At 37.1% G+C, this 16,186-nt stretch overlaps 1 protein-coding gene across 1 annotated transcript in view; it reads right to left on the bottom strand.

Annotated features, from left to right (window-relative positions):
* The window catches only part of atp8b5b (ATPase phospholipid transporting 8B5b), a 117,472-nt gene extending 101,563 nt beyond the window's left edge, over positions 1-15,909 (bottom strand). The window contains exons 1-5 of the mRNA XM_072251783.1: positions 15,867-15,909; positions 12,086-12,144; positions 8,983-9,096; positions 7,022-7,120; positions 2,387-2,448 (exon numbers count right to left, since the gene is read on the bottom strand). Coding sequence (XP_072107884.1) covers positions 2,387-2,448; positions 7,022-7,120; positions 8,983-9,096; positions 12,086-12,144; positions 15,867-15,909 — 377 coding nt within the window. The remainder of the gene's footprint in view (positions 1-2,386; positions 2,449-7,021; positions 7,121-8,982; positions 9,097-12,085; positions 12,145-15,866) is intronic.
* Between the last annotated feature and the right edge of the window lie 277 nt (positions 15,910-16,186).

Here is a 16,186-nt window from a genome sequence, read left to right as displayed (position 1 = left end):
TTAGGAAAATTCAGTTGCTAGGTATACATGGAGAGGTGGTAAATTGGATTAGACATTGGCTCAATGGAAGAAGCCAAAGAGTGGTAGTAGAGAATTGCTTCTCCGAGTGGAGGCCTGTGACTAGTGGTGTGCCACAGGGATCAGTGCTGGGTCCATTGTTATTTATCATCTATATCAATGATCTGGATGATAATGTGGTAAATTGGATCAGCAAATTTGCTGATGATACAAAGATTGGAGGTGTAGTAGACAGTGAGGAAGGTTTTCAGAGCCTGCAGAGGGACTTGGACCAGCTGGAAAAATGGGCTGAAAAATGGCAGATGGAGTTTAATACAGACAAGTGTGAGGTATTGCATGTTGGAAGGACAAACCAAGGTAGAACATACAGGGTTAATGGTAAGGCACTGAGGAGTGCAGTAGAACAGAGGGATCTGGGAATACAGATACAAAATTCCCTAAAAGTGTCATCACAGGCAGATAAGGTCGTAAAGAGAGCTTTTGGTACATTGGCCTTTATTAATCAAAGTATTGAGTATAAGAGCTGGAATGTTATGATGAGGTCGTATAAGGCATTGGTGAGGCTGAACCTGGAGTATTGTGCTCAGTTTTGGTCACTAAATTACAGGAAGGATATAAATAAGGTTGAAAGAGTGCAGAGAAGGTTTACAAGGATGTTGCCGGGACTTGAGAAACTCAGTTACAGAGAAAGGTTGAATAGGTTAGGATTTTATTCCCTGGAGCGTAGAAGAATGAGGGGAGATTTGATAGAGGTATATAAAATTATGATGGGTATTGATAGAGTGAATGCAAGCAGGCTTTTTCCACTGAGGCAAGGGGAGAAAAAAACCAGAGGACATGGGTTAAGGGTGAGGGGGGAAAAGTTTAAAGGGAACATTAGGGGGGTCTTCTTCACACAGAGAGTGGTGGGAGTATGGAATGAGCTGCCAGACGAGGTGGTAAATGCAGGTTCTTTTTAACATTTAAGAATAAATTGGACAGATACATGGATGGGAGGTGTATGGAGGGATATGGTCCGTGTGCAGGTCAGTGGGACTAGGCAGAAAATGGTTCAGCACAGCCAAGAAGGGCCAAAAGGCCTGTTTCTGTGCTGTAGTTTCTATAGTTTCTATGGAAAGGACAAGCAAAAACAATTCAGTGGGGCCCAGCCATTTCAATTAATAGCGATTCAGCTACGGAGGAGAATTAGAGCCACAAAAACAAGCCATCTAGACAGCGATGAAATTGTAACTGCTGCCTCAATAGGATGTTATAATAAAACAGCTTCAACTAAAATAAGTTACAATTTTATTCATACACCTGCTTTTGTCTACGACTACAGAAAACCACAAAAGGTCCATTTGATGTTAGATAATCTTTCTCCTGGCCACTCAGATTGAGAAGCTGTCAATCCATGGAATCACATACTTTGCACATTCAGAGCCTATAATCATTTTGTTCAAAATCAATACAATGTCATAAATTCCACAATCTGTGTGCCACAGTCATTTACCGGGCTCAGGAAAGGATACTGAGACCCTTTGCTCCCTCTGGAAGGAAGAAGTCTAATTGAATATTTTACCCGATAAAGTCAGCTGTATTTGTTTCAGTTCAGAAAGCCAAGGAAGTAGCAGTACCCAGCTCCATCCAGAGATCCTTTCTATCCTCAAATCCAACCATGCCAAGTTTGGCAATTGAGTTCAATTTATCAGGACAGTTGTGGGCTTGTATCAGAGAATTTTCTTGAAAATTACTGGATTATCATGAAAACCCTGCCAGTTCAGTTCAGCTGAGGGAAGAGAGCCTACCATTTATTATAGTTCAATCTACAAGTGCCAAGGCAATCAGAAATGAGCAATAATAACTGTCTTACCTCATTTCCTACATATAGAAAGGCATGGGGGGCATAGTAGCATAGTGGTTAGCACAGCGCTTTACAGTATACGGTTCAATTCCCCCACTGTCTGTAAGGAGCTTGTACGTGACCTCATGGGTTTCCTCCCACAGTCCAAAGGTGTGCAGGTTAGCAGGTTAGTTGATCATTGTAAATTGTCCTGTGAGTAGGCTAGGAATAAATTCCTAGCCTAAGTGGCTCAAAGGGCTAGAAGGGCTTATTCTGCACTGCATTTCAATAAATAAGGTTTTAAAAATTGAGAGTGTTATAAAAATGTCCTAATGCTGGGAGTTTCTTCAAATCAGTAAGATCAAGGTTTCCATGATAATGTGAACATACTAACTTAATGCGAGAAATTAAATGTGCCTGGATCCTATCAATTAGCAATAAGAAAAGAATAGACTAATGCATACACGAAGTATAATATTCATTGATTGCAGATATAGATATTTTCTCTTTGAAGAAAACATACGAAGCATGAGAGGTAATACTCACTTTCCATCAAGGAGAATTGTGACTTCTCGGTTATTGACTTGGTTGTCACTTTTATAGCGAAACTGGAAGTTTAAGCAAATGATAAATGCTAATTCTTTTGAAATTCTTGTTTAATTAGAGTTGATCATATTATGCAAAAAAAGCACTTCCTGACTCAGTTCATCATATCATCAATTACATACCATAATAATATGACTCTGTTTGCTCTTTCAACATTTATTAGTAGGAATGTATGACTCTATGACTCAGAGATGTGCGGGTAATTTTTTTAAGAACTGCAATAACAAAGGAAAAGGATATGGAAAAGGTAGAAGTCAATTAAACAGATCTATTTTTATTTGGCACTGGATAAAAGAATATATCAATTCTTGTTTTAAGCTATTTTAGCATTTAAGTTTTATCGGTAGATCACTTGTAAGGCATAGAACTGAAACACATTTAACATTTTTATAAGGATGTGACTTGAAAGGAAATGCAGCCCAGCTGTTCTATTTTTTACTGGAGCTGAAAATTCAATCTAATATTTCTTAATTATGAAATGTAAAATCCTAACTGCAGGAGGAATGGTTTTCATATATACTGTGTATGTGTATATATGTGTGTGTGTATATATGAATCTTACTACAGGATCATAAATCACAGAAGAAAGCTATTCATTCCATATATATATGTATGAATCTTACTATAGGATCATAAATCACAGAAGAAAGCTATTCATTCCCTTATCTTTGTAGAGCAAACAATAGTCTAATTTTCCGTTCCCCCTGCCATCTTCTTAAATTAAAGGGATTGCACAATGATGCAGCTTGGAACACCAGTGATCTGAGGCAGGTGCAGTCCTAATCTCTAGTGCAGTCTGTGTACGGTTTGCATGTTATCCCTATAATTACATGGGCTTTCTCCCAGATGCTTTGATTTCCTACCACATATACAAGACACGTAGATTGGCAGGCAAAATTGGTCAGTGTAAGTTGTCCCTGGTATGTAGGGGAATGGTAGAACCGAGAATCTGTGAATCTGGGGCAGGAGGGAACAGAGGTGAAGGAAATATAGGGAGAAACGGTTATTTGGAAAAGTACTGGGAAATAGGACTGTTTCACAAACTGACATAGAATTGAAATAGCCTCCTACAATGTCAGAGAAAAGAGGGATATTGAAATTATATGTACCTGCTGATTTTTCTTTTACTGCAGTGGGAGGCAATCAATACGAGAAATATTTAAAGAATAACTAATCTATAACATATATATTGTGGCAGAATATCAATTGTCGATTAACAGCAAACAAAAATTGATGTTCTGGAAGGTGTACTCCTAAAATATTACTGATGTTCTCACTGTACACTTCATAATTCAGTTTGTAGGGTGATCAATGGAAATAAACAGCTAGTAAGGACAGTTTTAGATATTAAAGCTTACTCAGTCGCAATGGAACACAAGAACAATATTATATTAACCATCCTGAAACGTATACAAGATTTTTTTCTACAGTCTTACAAGTCTCTAAAGCTTAGCTTTTGTTTTAACTTTTTTTTATTTAGTATTTTCTCTCTCGATGTGATTGTCACCAATAAGGCCACAATTCACTGTCCACATTGAAAAGATGTTGATAAGCCAGTGCCGACCTTCTGATGAAGGTTTGCTGTTGGGTAGGAGGTACCAGGATTTAGATTCAACAATATTGAGGGAATACCAAATTATTTCCATAGGATTGAGATCATTTGGTTGAGAACATTTAGATGTTTACGTTTCCATTTGCCTAAGCTTAAGCTTGTCCCTTTTGATGATAATACTTGCAACAATTACAGGTTTAAGTGGCACTGTTGGAGTACCCCAGGTGCCTAAAAGCAGTGTATTTCATAAATGGTGCACAAAGCAATTATAGTTCACCAGAGGTAGAGGAAGTGATTGTTTAAAGTGATAAGCAGAGAGCCAATCAGTTGCTAGTATTGCCAAGAATGGCGTTAAGCTTCTTGATTATTGGAGCAATATTTATGTATCAAGAGAATATATCAAGTTTGAAGCTGATGGAATAGCTTTGTGCTGTCAGCAGGAAAGGCACTAACTACATGACAGTCAGACCTAATCTGTTCTCTTCACCACGGTATTAACGTTGCCTGTTCAGCTGCACTTCAGGTCAACCGTGACTCCTAAGATGATGACGATGAAAGACTTAGCGATGAATGCCATTAAATATTAAGGGCAGGTGGTCAGATTCTCTTTTCTTGAAAATGGTCAGCACCTGGCACTTCTGTGCGCAATTTTTTTTACTTGCCCCTGATAAGTCATAGTCATAGTCATACTTTATTGATCCCAGGGGAAGTTGGTTATTGAAATAAGCTGAATGTTATCTACATTTTCTGCATACAAACATGGATTGATTAATTTGCTAAGGAGTTGCCTGTGTAATTGAAGATGGAAGAACCATCAGTAAACAGCCCATTTTGATCTTATGATGAAATGACTATCGCTGATGAACCGAGAGATGCAGTGATGTAACAAATAGTCTGCTGGAGGAGCTTATTAGATTGCTTGTTGCTCCGGCTTCTAGCATCTGCTACTTCTCGTGTCTCCTACAGTGGTGTCTTTGGGCTCCACCAATCACAACCACCTTCTATTCAGTAAGATACCTATTCACTGGAGTGTTGGCACCTCGACTTCAGCTTTACTAAGGCCACATCCAGTCAAACGTTACCTTTTTGCTAAGAGCAGTCGCTCTTGGCTCACCTCTGCAATTAAGCTCTTTTGATCCATTTTTGGGCCAGAGCTGTGATGAAACCTAAAGCCAACTAGTCCAGGTGAAATGCAAACGGGGTGTTCAGTGTGCACTGATTACTGGAGAGTAATTAACATTTGAGAGGAATGTTAATGACATCTTCTATCATTTAACTGATAATTGAGAGCACACTGATCAGATTGTAATTAACTGAATTGGATTTCTTCATTTTTTGTGAACAGCTCCATACTTGGATCTGGTTTTCAATTTTCCACATTTTAAGTGAGATATTGGAGCAACTCTAAGCATTGAAAACTATGAAAATATCACGCGTAAGGTGACCATAGTAGATTTGGAAACTACAATGCAAGGAATGAAAACAATTAAAGGAACTAGCATACGGTTAACAATAAATTTATATTTCTACAAAATTCATAGATCTACAAAACACAAAAAATCTAGCAGAAAAAGTGATCTAGTCATGGCTAAATAGGAAGTGGATTATAATATCGCTAAAAAAACAACAATCTGAGGAGTGGGAAAATTTCAAAATTTGTCAAGGAGAACTGATAAGGAATGTGAGAGCAGAGGACAAGTGTAATCTAGAGAGAAAAGAAAAAGGCTGTAAAAGATTCTACAGATACAATAAAGAAAATTATTGACAGAAAATAAATATGGATCTCTTACAGACTGAGATGAGAAATATTATATTGAGGAATAAACAGATAAGAGAAAGAGGAAACAAACATTTTGTGCTTCTCTTCATGGAAAAGGGCAGAGGAAATCTTCCAGAAATTGTGGAGAACAACAAGTCTAAAGCAAAAGAGGAAATGACAGAAATTAGCATTAATACAATTTATATTGGAAACATCCATAAAGCTAAAAGCAGACAATCCCCATGATTTGATAATCAGCATCATTGAAAGGGAGAATTCATTCCTGGGATAGGATTATTGTCCTATGAGGAAAGATGAAGGAGAAGAAACCTTTACTCCTGAGTTTAGAATTTCTTGTCTAGAGAACAGTAGAGGCTCAATAGGTTTGAACTACAAATTGATTGTTCAATGTGTTGAGAAACATATTAAAGGCAACAGGAATTAGTGCAGGAAAATATCATTTCAGTAGAAAAGTCGACCATACTTTTAATGAATGGCAATATAGCTACAAGAAGCCAAATGGCCTACACCTGCTTCCATTTCTAATGTTCTTATATTTAGGTCATTTATTCAAAACTCTAATCTGGACATCACTGATGAGCTGGCACAGTTAACCATTTGTAACTGAGTGGCAGGCAAATAATTTCAGTGGGCACTTGAGAGTCAACCACACAGACGAGTCTGAAATAGGCCAGTCAAGGTTGAGACAATGACTTCCCTTCCCTGAAGAGTTATCGAACCAGATGAATTTTTACAACAATTAGATAGCTTTTGTGGTCTAAGATCTGTTGTTGTTGCTTTTGTAATTAATTAAATACAAAGAGTCATGATTTCTGATGTAAAACAATATAAATTTCTTCAACACACCATGCTGTGATAATCATTTTTTCTTTAGATATTTTAAACAGAGACTAAAATAAGTAGATTGAAGCTCCTAGTAAAATAGCAGAGACAGAGTTTCAGATGAATGAATTGTGAAATCATTTGTTAGTAATTTCATAATTTCAAGTCTTATTTTTCTAAAACAAAAATGGAGTAAAGCTCCATAGGGTTCTCCCTGCAAGAAGTAAAAAACAATCTCTGTTGAAAAAGAGAAGTCTATGGAGTGATCTAATAAAAAAGTTGAAAATAAATTATAAAAAGTTTTGATATACACAGTAAAGCCATGGAAATCTTAGAAAAGTAGTGTTTATTCATCTGAAGTTATGTCATGCAGTAAAACAGTTGCTAAAGAAGATAATTACAGAATACAAAAGGAACTTACGTAATCATCAATAGCATCTTTCACTGCTGTTATTGTCAATACCAGCACTAAAGGCACAACAGTGGTGTGCCAGGACAGCGATGAAACTTGTGGAATAACCTGAAGGAAATATGAAAAAACTGATTATCATTAAGTATGTCTATTAAGTAGCTAAGTTAAAGTAAGTACTTCAAAATAAAACAGAAATAAAGGAGTAGTGAGGTAGTGTTCCTGGGTTCAATGTTCATTTAAAAATTGGGTGGGTGAGGGGAAGGAGATGTTCCTGAATTGCTGAGTGTGTACCTTTAGGCTTCTCTATCACCTTCCCGATGGTAACAGTGAGAAGAGGACATGATTGGCTGTGTCTTTCCCACACCTCCAGGATATTTCATGACATTTAAAGGTCTCCGAAAACCACAATATGCTCAGATCCCATTTTCACTCATCCCACAATCTCTCCTGCCTTTTAAGATTCGCTGGCTTAAACTTCCCTCTTCAACCATCCCCTTTCCCAACAATGCACAGAGGACTTTCTCATTTAGAGTAGGTTTACAAGCATGTTGCCAACATCTGTTATGGATTGAGGGAAGACATACTTGAGATGTACTGTGTTATAAAGGGCATAAACAAACAGGCAAGACAGTCCTGATGAAGGGTCTTGGTCCTAAACATCCACTCTACTCTTTTCCATGTGTGCTGCCTGGCTGGCTGAGTTCCTCCAGCATTTTGTGTGTGTTGCTTTGATTTCCAGCACCTGTAGATTTTTACTTGTTTGTCATAAACCAAGGGGCAGATGTAAAATGGGTGTGGATATTGGCAGAAATAAAAAATGATAATTCTCACCCACTGAAACTCACTACCTGAAAGAGTGTTGGAGCCAAAAACCCACATCCGCTTTAAAAAGTACTTGAATGCATGCTTTAAGAACTAAAACGTGCAGGGTAATGGAGGTAGAATGGGAAAGTGTGACATGACCAGAATATTTTTTCAACTGGCATGAACACAATAGGATGTCTGGTCTCTCTGCATGTCATAAACTTATCATGAATTTACTATTATAACAGTTGTGAAACTCGTATAATTTGCCAAGTGAGTTTTTCAATCACAATTAACTGAAATGCAACAGTTTTTATTTACTTGGAGAAAATAGGTTTTACCAAATGCATTTCCCCTGAGACAAAAAAGGCAACAAGTAAACTGTATTTGTTGTCCCCGTGAGATCCTTGACCTCCTATATTTTCAAATACAGCCACATTTATAGGCTTAATATGCTTTGCCCTCAAAGGCCAAGGTTGTGACTTCTTGCAGCTCCCTGGTCTCTAGATCATGTTATAATGCTGCTACTTATCTCTGTCGTATTTCACAGCTTGCTTCTCAGTATGGGAAGGTTGTGCCATGTGGCAGATACAGGTTATGCCCCTGAAAGTTTCTTGCAGGTAATCACTTCAGGGCAACTGAAACTTTATTCTTTATTAATAAGGGAACCAGGAATGGGTGCTTGGCTAGAACTCTACCTGTTGAATGTGGCCTATCTCTTTGAACTATGACACAGGAAACTATAGTCTTTGGATGTACTGATGGACAGGTAAAAGTTTTAAGGAGTTTATTAGGACTTCACAAATTAAAGACAAATAGAAGAGAGTGACCGCCCACATCATACAACGTGGCAAATAATGATGATAATGATGATGTTGGAAGTTTCCAGAGTGCATTATAAATGCTGCAAAATCATATTTTCATAAATGGATTTGGTTGTTGCACAAAGTAATCTTCCCTAATTAATATTTTGTTCAAATACACATAAAATCTATGGAGTCATTTAGCAATATTTTTTATTTAGCTATACTGTATAACCATATTTAGTTGTAAAAATGTATTAGTGTTACATTGCAGCATGAATTTGCAGTGATATCTGTCAAAGCAAAGGAAGTATCAGAGAGACCAGAGGTTGGTGTAGAAAGGTAACATAAACACATACTCACTTGCAAAATTAGTAAAAATAAAAAATAAGCATTGGCAATTCGTTGAAACTGTTCAAATAAGTTGATTAGCAGGAATGTAAAAATATTATATTTGGAGGTTTTAATTCTATTATTCTGTAAAGAAAACCAAAATTTGAATTTAGTAAGCATTGAAATTAAGTAACATAAATATGAAATAACAACACTTGCATACAAAAACCAGAAATTTCTGTGTAAAAAGTGATTTGAATGGGATGAATCACAAAAATTGAATAACTTCAAAGTAAAATAATCATAAATACTGTAATAGCTAATGAAAAATTAATAATTTATATTGTTTATTTCAATAATTCTAACACTTGGCAATGGATTATATGTTAAGACAAATACTAGATTACACCAAATTTGTAATAAACAATTTTGACAGAAATTTCAATATCTTCTGTTTGTTTCTGTAATATGAAGAAGGCAATTATAATTTATATTCCCTACAAGGGGTGATTGATAAGTTCGTGGCCCAAGGTAAAAGGAGTTGTGTTATTAAATTCAAACTTTCTGCATAATCACTCAAAGAATTGAACTGCATGTGCATGTAACAAGAGCTGCATAACTCATCTCCTTCTACCTTAGGCCCCGAACACATCAATCACCCCTGCTATGGACACTTTCGGGAGGTCCAAGATCCGTATGCTCCACGGCCACTGGACTAAGTGTGTAAATGTAGGAGGGGACTATGTTGAAAAGTAAATGTGCTAGTTTTTCTGAAATTGACTCCTTCTACCTTAGGCCACGAAATTATCAATCACCCCTCGTATGTACAACAACAGAACTTAACTTTGAGTTCTGCATAAAAAATATAATTTTATTATACGGTACTGCAAATAAAAGAGGAGAAGGCTGGAGAATGGGTTTGAGAGAGATAATAAATCAGCCACAATAGAATGGCAGAGCAGAGTCTAAAGCCAAATGGGCGAATTCAGCTCCTTCGTTTTACAGTCTAATCTCTGAACATGGATTTCAAAAGCTGTAATGCTTCATTCAACACCCGGTTTAGGATATGTTGCTCTAAACACCCCTCCCTGATTTTAGACAGAAATTCAACCTCATATATATTTCATGTTGGTGGAATTATAAATTCTTGTAAATTGTTTGGTTATGCTAAACAAAGTGAGATTCACTCCTTCAAGTGTAACAACAGGATCAAAAGTTTGTAAATTTCTCTGCCAAATAAGGCTTTCTCGCACTGATCACTGATTGCTAAAGGCACTTATTAGTTAAGAATTTGCATATGTTAAAAATTTGAGGGAGGGGCCCAGAAGATAGTTATCAAATCAATCGTAATATAATCGCAAAAAGCTGGCGAGACGTACAGTTACAGTGAGAGAAACAAAATTAACATTCCAGGTAAACAGATTTTCATCAGAACATTCAGGTCAGAGCATTGATGAAAAGCTGTCGATGTAAAATGTTAACTTATTTATCCACAGATGCCACACAACTTGTACAGTGCCTCCAGCATTTTACGTCTTGATTTCAGCTTTCCAATATCTGGGATGGTTTTGCTTTTAAATCAGAATCAGAATCAGAATCAGGTTTAATATCATTGGCATATGTGGTGAAATTTGTCAACTTTGTGGCAGTAATACATTGAAATAAATGATAATATTAAGAAAAAAACTGTGAATTATAGTAGTATATATATTAAATCGTTAAATAAGTAGTGCAAAATTTAGAAATAAAAACTTGTGAGGTAGTGTTCAAAGGTTTAATGTCCATTCAGAAATCGAATGGCAGAGAGGAAGAAGCCGTTCCTGAATGACTAAGTGTGTGCCTTCAGGCTTCTGTACTTCTTACCTGATGGTAACAATGAGTAGAGGACTTGCCTGCGTGGTAGGAGGTCCTTAATAATGGATGTCGACTTTTTGAGGCACTGCACCTTGAAGACGTCCTGGATACTAAGTCTACAACTCCCTACAGCTTACTTCAATCCTGTGGTGTAGCCCTTCCTCCCCATACCAGATGGAGATGCAGCCAGTTAGAATGCTCTCCGCCGTATATCCATAGAAACTTGCAAGTGTTTTAGGTGATATACCAGATCTCCTCAAACTCCTAATGAAATACAGGCACCATCTTCCCTTCTTTATAGCTGATCAATATGTTGCGTCCAGGTTGTCAAAGACATTGAAACCCAGAAACCTGAAATTGCTCACTTCTGATCCCTCTATGAGGACTGGTGTGTGCGTCCCAAATTGTTTAATGGATCAGCTACTTTGGAAACCAATATTATGTACCCACAGGAAATAAACTCCTTAGGCACGAGTGTAAGCTGGAAGGAATCGATCTCGTGTACATTTCAAGATCTGAGAGATTTAAAGATAAACAACGGTTTGCCGTACACATAAATATTTTTAAAAACTTAAGGACAGACAGAGAGAGGGAAAGGAACACGAAACTTTACTAAACCACCATGCTTGAACATAAATGCCCTCAGCATGAAATGACATGTTGTGTGGTAGGTCACCAGAATCTTATTAAAAATTAGGAATTTATCAAGCACCCAGCCTTCAGCTGCAGCACAATTATCCTTATCTGTAAGGATATCAACAAGTCAGATATCTGATATTACAAATTATAAGTGTGAACGTTGCTTTACACCCAGTAGATAAGCAGCGTCAAACCCAGGATATTTCCTGTTCTGTGACATACTGTACCATACCAGGTATATGAAGAGTGATCGATAAGTTCGTGGCCTAGGGTAGAAGGAGTCAATCTTAGAAAACCTAGCACATTAATTTTCAACATAGTCCCCTCCTACATTTTCACACTTAGTCTAGCGGTCCTGGAGCATACGGATCCCTTCTTTGGAGAGGTCAATGTCTTGGACCTCCAGAAGTGGTCCACAGCAAGGGTGATTAATAAGTTCGTGGCCTAAGATAGAAGGAGATGAGTTATTAACTTCAAACTTTCTGCATAATCACTCAAAGAGTTGAACTTCACGTGCACGTAATGAGAGCCATGTAACTCTTCTCCTTCTACCTTAGGCCGCAAACTTAGCAATCACCCCCCCCCGATGTACACTGAGCCATCAAGGGGTATGATGGGAATTTTAAAATTGTTTACTCACCACATATTGATATTTCTTATTGAATTCTCTATCATTTGCCTTCAAATACCTTTCTTCCTCTGTAAAATACAAGCAAATATTTATGTTAATCACATATATGTAATTGAAGAAATGACTTAAAAATGGGTGTGAGAGTAAATTGGACAATTCTATCAAACAACCACCACAAGCAATTTGGGCAAATAATTTCCTTCAGTGTTATAAGAGTCTTTGATGACATACATGCTTTACTGTGGTCCTAATTACTCATTTGTTTCTATAAATGCATTTCAAAAATAATTGTTTTTTTTTAAACATCTCTTTATTGCTTTTACAGAGTGAAAAGAAAACACATTAGATCATCCATGGGTTTGAAAGTACAACAAAGTTAAAGAAAAGGAAAAATTAAAATACATAAGAAATCAAAAGAAAATACAACACACACAGAAAAAAGCAAACACCCTGCCATTAAAAAAGCAGTCAATTCAGTTCGTTATTTTCATCATCCTGAATATTGTTCTCCAGAAACTTGTAGAAAATGTCCCAAATTTCCCGAAATTTGCCAAGTTTATTTTTTGTGATGTAGCTTATCTTTTCTAGAGCAAGATGAGAAGTCATTCCTTTCAACCATTGTGAGAGTCCACCGGTTGTTGGTTTCTTCCATGAACAGGCTATGCAGCCTTTGGCTTCCAAAAAACAAATATTAAGCAGAGACCTTACATTTTTGGAGGTTACAAAGTCCTTTCGATATGTATTCAGAATATGTAATTTAGGATCAAGGGGCACCTTTTTTCCGATAATCTGACTAATCAAATCCAGCACCTTCTTCCAGAAGCAGATTATCTGGGGGCACTCCCACATACAATGGAACAGAGACCCAAAGAGTCATCAAACAACATACTAAAGCATGGAGAACTGAATCTGTCAGAGAAAGAGTGATCAGAAGCTTGGTCCTTAGTTCAAACCCAATAAGTGAACACTTATTCTAAATTACTACAATACAAATGGATAACCTGACAGTACATTTCTCCAGTCAGGTTGCAACACTTTAACTCCAACATATGCATCAAAAATAATTGTTGTTTAAAAATAAAAAGGTCAAAATAACTGGAGCATTAATGACCATTTATAACAAAATTATAGTAGCTTAGAAACATAAAAAGCCTACAGCACAATATAGGCCCCTCAGCCCACAATGCTGTGCTGAACATGTATTTACATTAGAAATTACCAAGGGTTACCCATAGCGCTCTATTTTTCTAAGCTCTGACTTTCTATCAGATATTCAGAAATGCCAGTGGTTTGGAATCTGGTTCACCAGATGCTGATTTCTGTGATCCATCAACACACTGGGGCACTGGTTCCTATGATCACTTTGGCACACTGGGGCCCTGGTTTAATATTCCCATTGATGTGCTGGGACTTCAGTTTCTGTGCTCTCATTAACATGCCAGCACCCCAGCTCTTCTGCAGCTTTTAAGACCTTAAAGCCTTGGTTCCTACATTCCCTTAATAACACCAGAGTCACAGTCCCCATGTTCCCTTAAACACAGAGCAATCTGTGTTCCTAAGCTCCCCTGAAATCTAATGTGTTCTATTTCTCACTCCCTTGAAATTTACAAGGTTTGCAAAAACCTATACTATTTGACTGTGAAATATTGAAGACAAAAATGCAAATTAAAAGCACGTTGAGGTATTAAATGGAATGGTCCACAAAATCTGCCAGAATGGCACCTCCAAAGTCAGAATCAGAATCAGGTTTATTATCACCAGTATGTGATATGAAATTTGTTAACTTAGCAGTCTTGAATATGCTATATTACTAGAGTTTTACTGTACTGAACCAGTACACAGTCTGCCTTGACTACAACTATGTATCTTGGCAATCCTACTTCCTCTTTCTATCTGTCTTTATGTCATAAAATACCAAAAAAATTGCTATAAATGGATTTTAAAATGAACTAAAGGATTAGATTTAACAGCATTTATAAAGATTTTATTCCTAATAGTTTCACAATTACTAAATTTTTAACAAGTGGCAACAATCAATAGCGTTTAGTGTCTCAATTATGTTTCTTTATGCATTTTATAAATCTTACATAATTCCTATGATACCAGGTCACAAATCCACTTTTTAAATAATTACACAGAAACATAAAATGCTGATATTCTGGCATCATCGGAACTTTGGTCATGTCAGAATGGCTAATATTCCTGACTACAACATGATATGTTACTTTTTGCTTAAATGTTACACAACAGTATTATAAATTTTACAATTGATCAGGTGAGTTTAAAAGCAGTGGCTGAAATAGGGTGCAAGTGAATTTTATAAAAAGCATGGGAACAGGGCCCTACTAAGTTTAAAGGGTGCTTGGCGAAAGGAGCATTGCTGAGGTTAAACAGAACATGGTAAAAAGAACCAGATGATCTAGATATCAAATTACCAGATTTTCTGAAAATCATTGTGAATATTAGTTCTATTGTATTATCAAATAATTATATGAAGAAAGCTTTAGAGATATTAAATGTGATATTTGAATACATGACAAATGCTATTGAGCTAGATGTAAACACATGATGTGAGCCATTCCATTAGTAAAACTTTTCTACGTACCATAATTGCAAAACAGAAGCATGTTCATGTTGTGAGTGAAACTCTGAAAACACACAATGGCCACAGACTTTAGCTTTGTAGTGCCTGTTGCTTGTGTGGTCTGGCTCTGAATTTGGTTTGAGTATGGTGACAGACGCACACATTGCCATGCAAGTCACATCACCTACCGCATTGATAAGGCAAAGGTCCATTCATTGTAATGCCCGGAAGAATTAAACAGAGTTGACACCCCTGCATGGTGGTGCATGGTGGTGCAAACTGGCTTCAGCAAGCTAATGGTCTCCCCTTTCACATTTCTCATGACAGCCATGGTTTCATTCTTGCATATGGTGTGTGAATGTGTCAGACTGAGCAGCCGTGTCATGACCCGTCTGTGGCATCATCTATGGCTATCCACGGACCGCTGAAAGACTGGGATCCTTTTTGTTTCAAGAATAGATGTGGTGAGTACAAAGGAAAATGCATGCAGTCACTGGCATGACCCCACTGCGAGCCTGACTTTCCTTGTGGTCATATTGATCTGCCACCATTGCTAAAGCAAAAGAGAATGAAATGCAGTGATCTCCCACTGAATGAACAGGGCTCACTAATACTGCATAATAGCCAGCTTGATACAATACCACTGTAAGTTGCCAAAAGTTGCAAAAATCTCTGGCCCTTTGCCAGAGCCCCCCTTAATAGCCATAAACAATGCAGTGTCTGCTCTGTTCGGACATTTGGTTTAATAGATTTACACATACACTTGGTACACATTTCTCGGCTTCACACACTATACAAATTTGCAAAGGTTGGCTCTCAAGAAAACACTGCTATTGGCCTAGCACAACCCACTGAATTGACATGCCTTCCCAGGCAAAGCAGTTATTCCAGGTCTACTACTTTTTGTAAACAAATCTGTGTAAGTTGGAATGATCTACGATTGGCTGCATGAATAAGTAACAGAAGCTGATTCAATTTCAAAGCAAATTGGAAGTATTTACAGAAAGAAACATTTGTGGAGTTTCTAGGAAATAAACCAATTACTCCCAGACACAAACCCAGCCCAAGCTCCATCAAATGAACAGTCCTCCATGCTCTATGATTTGAAATTCACATTTTAGTACAGAGACTAAGACAATTGGAATTTTGTGGTGCAGGTGTATTTAAAATAGATTCAAAAACTGCTGAGGAAATTTTAAAACTTACCTTGGCGTTTGGGCTTCATACAATTTAATCCAAATAGTGACATTCCAAATGTTTCTATGTAAGCACTCTACTTCCATGAAATTCCTGTTAATGGAAAGGGGAAGAGTTAACATTACTAGAAGCTGAAATCGTGAATCTGTTACAATTAATTCCTTCACCCCTCACTTATTTTTTAATTGTCCTGCTGGTTTGTTATGGCCGCAATACTTGCAACTTCCATGATTATGAGAAATAATCTGTGATAAAATGCTTCCTCTGCACTTTGGGAAAAGCTTCACTCAATATAACGGGAATCAGACAGCCAATCCTGTATTGTGCAA

This window comes from Mobula birostris, chromosome 3, assembly GCF_030028105.1.
Source record: "Mobula birostris isolate sMobBir1 chromosome 3, sMobBir1.hap1, whole genome shotgun sequence".
NCBI classification, from domain to species: Eukaryota; Metazoa; Chordata; class Chondrichthyes; order Myliobatiformes; family Myliobatidae; genus Mobula; species Mobula birostris.
Note: the sequence above shows the minus strand (reverse complement) of the source record. Positions and strands in the feature narration are given on the sequence as shown.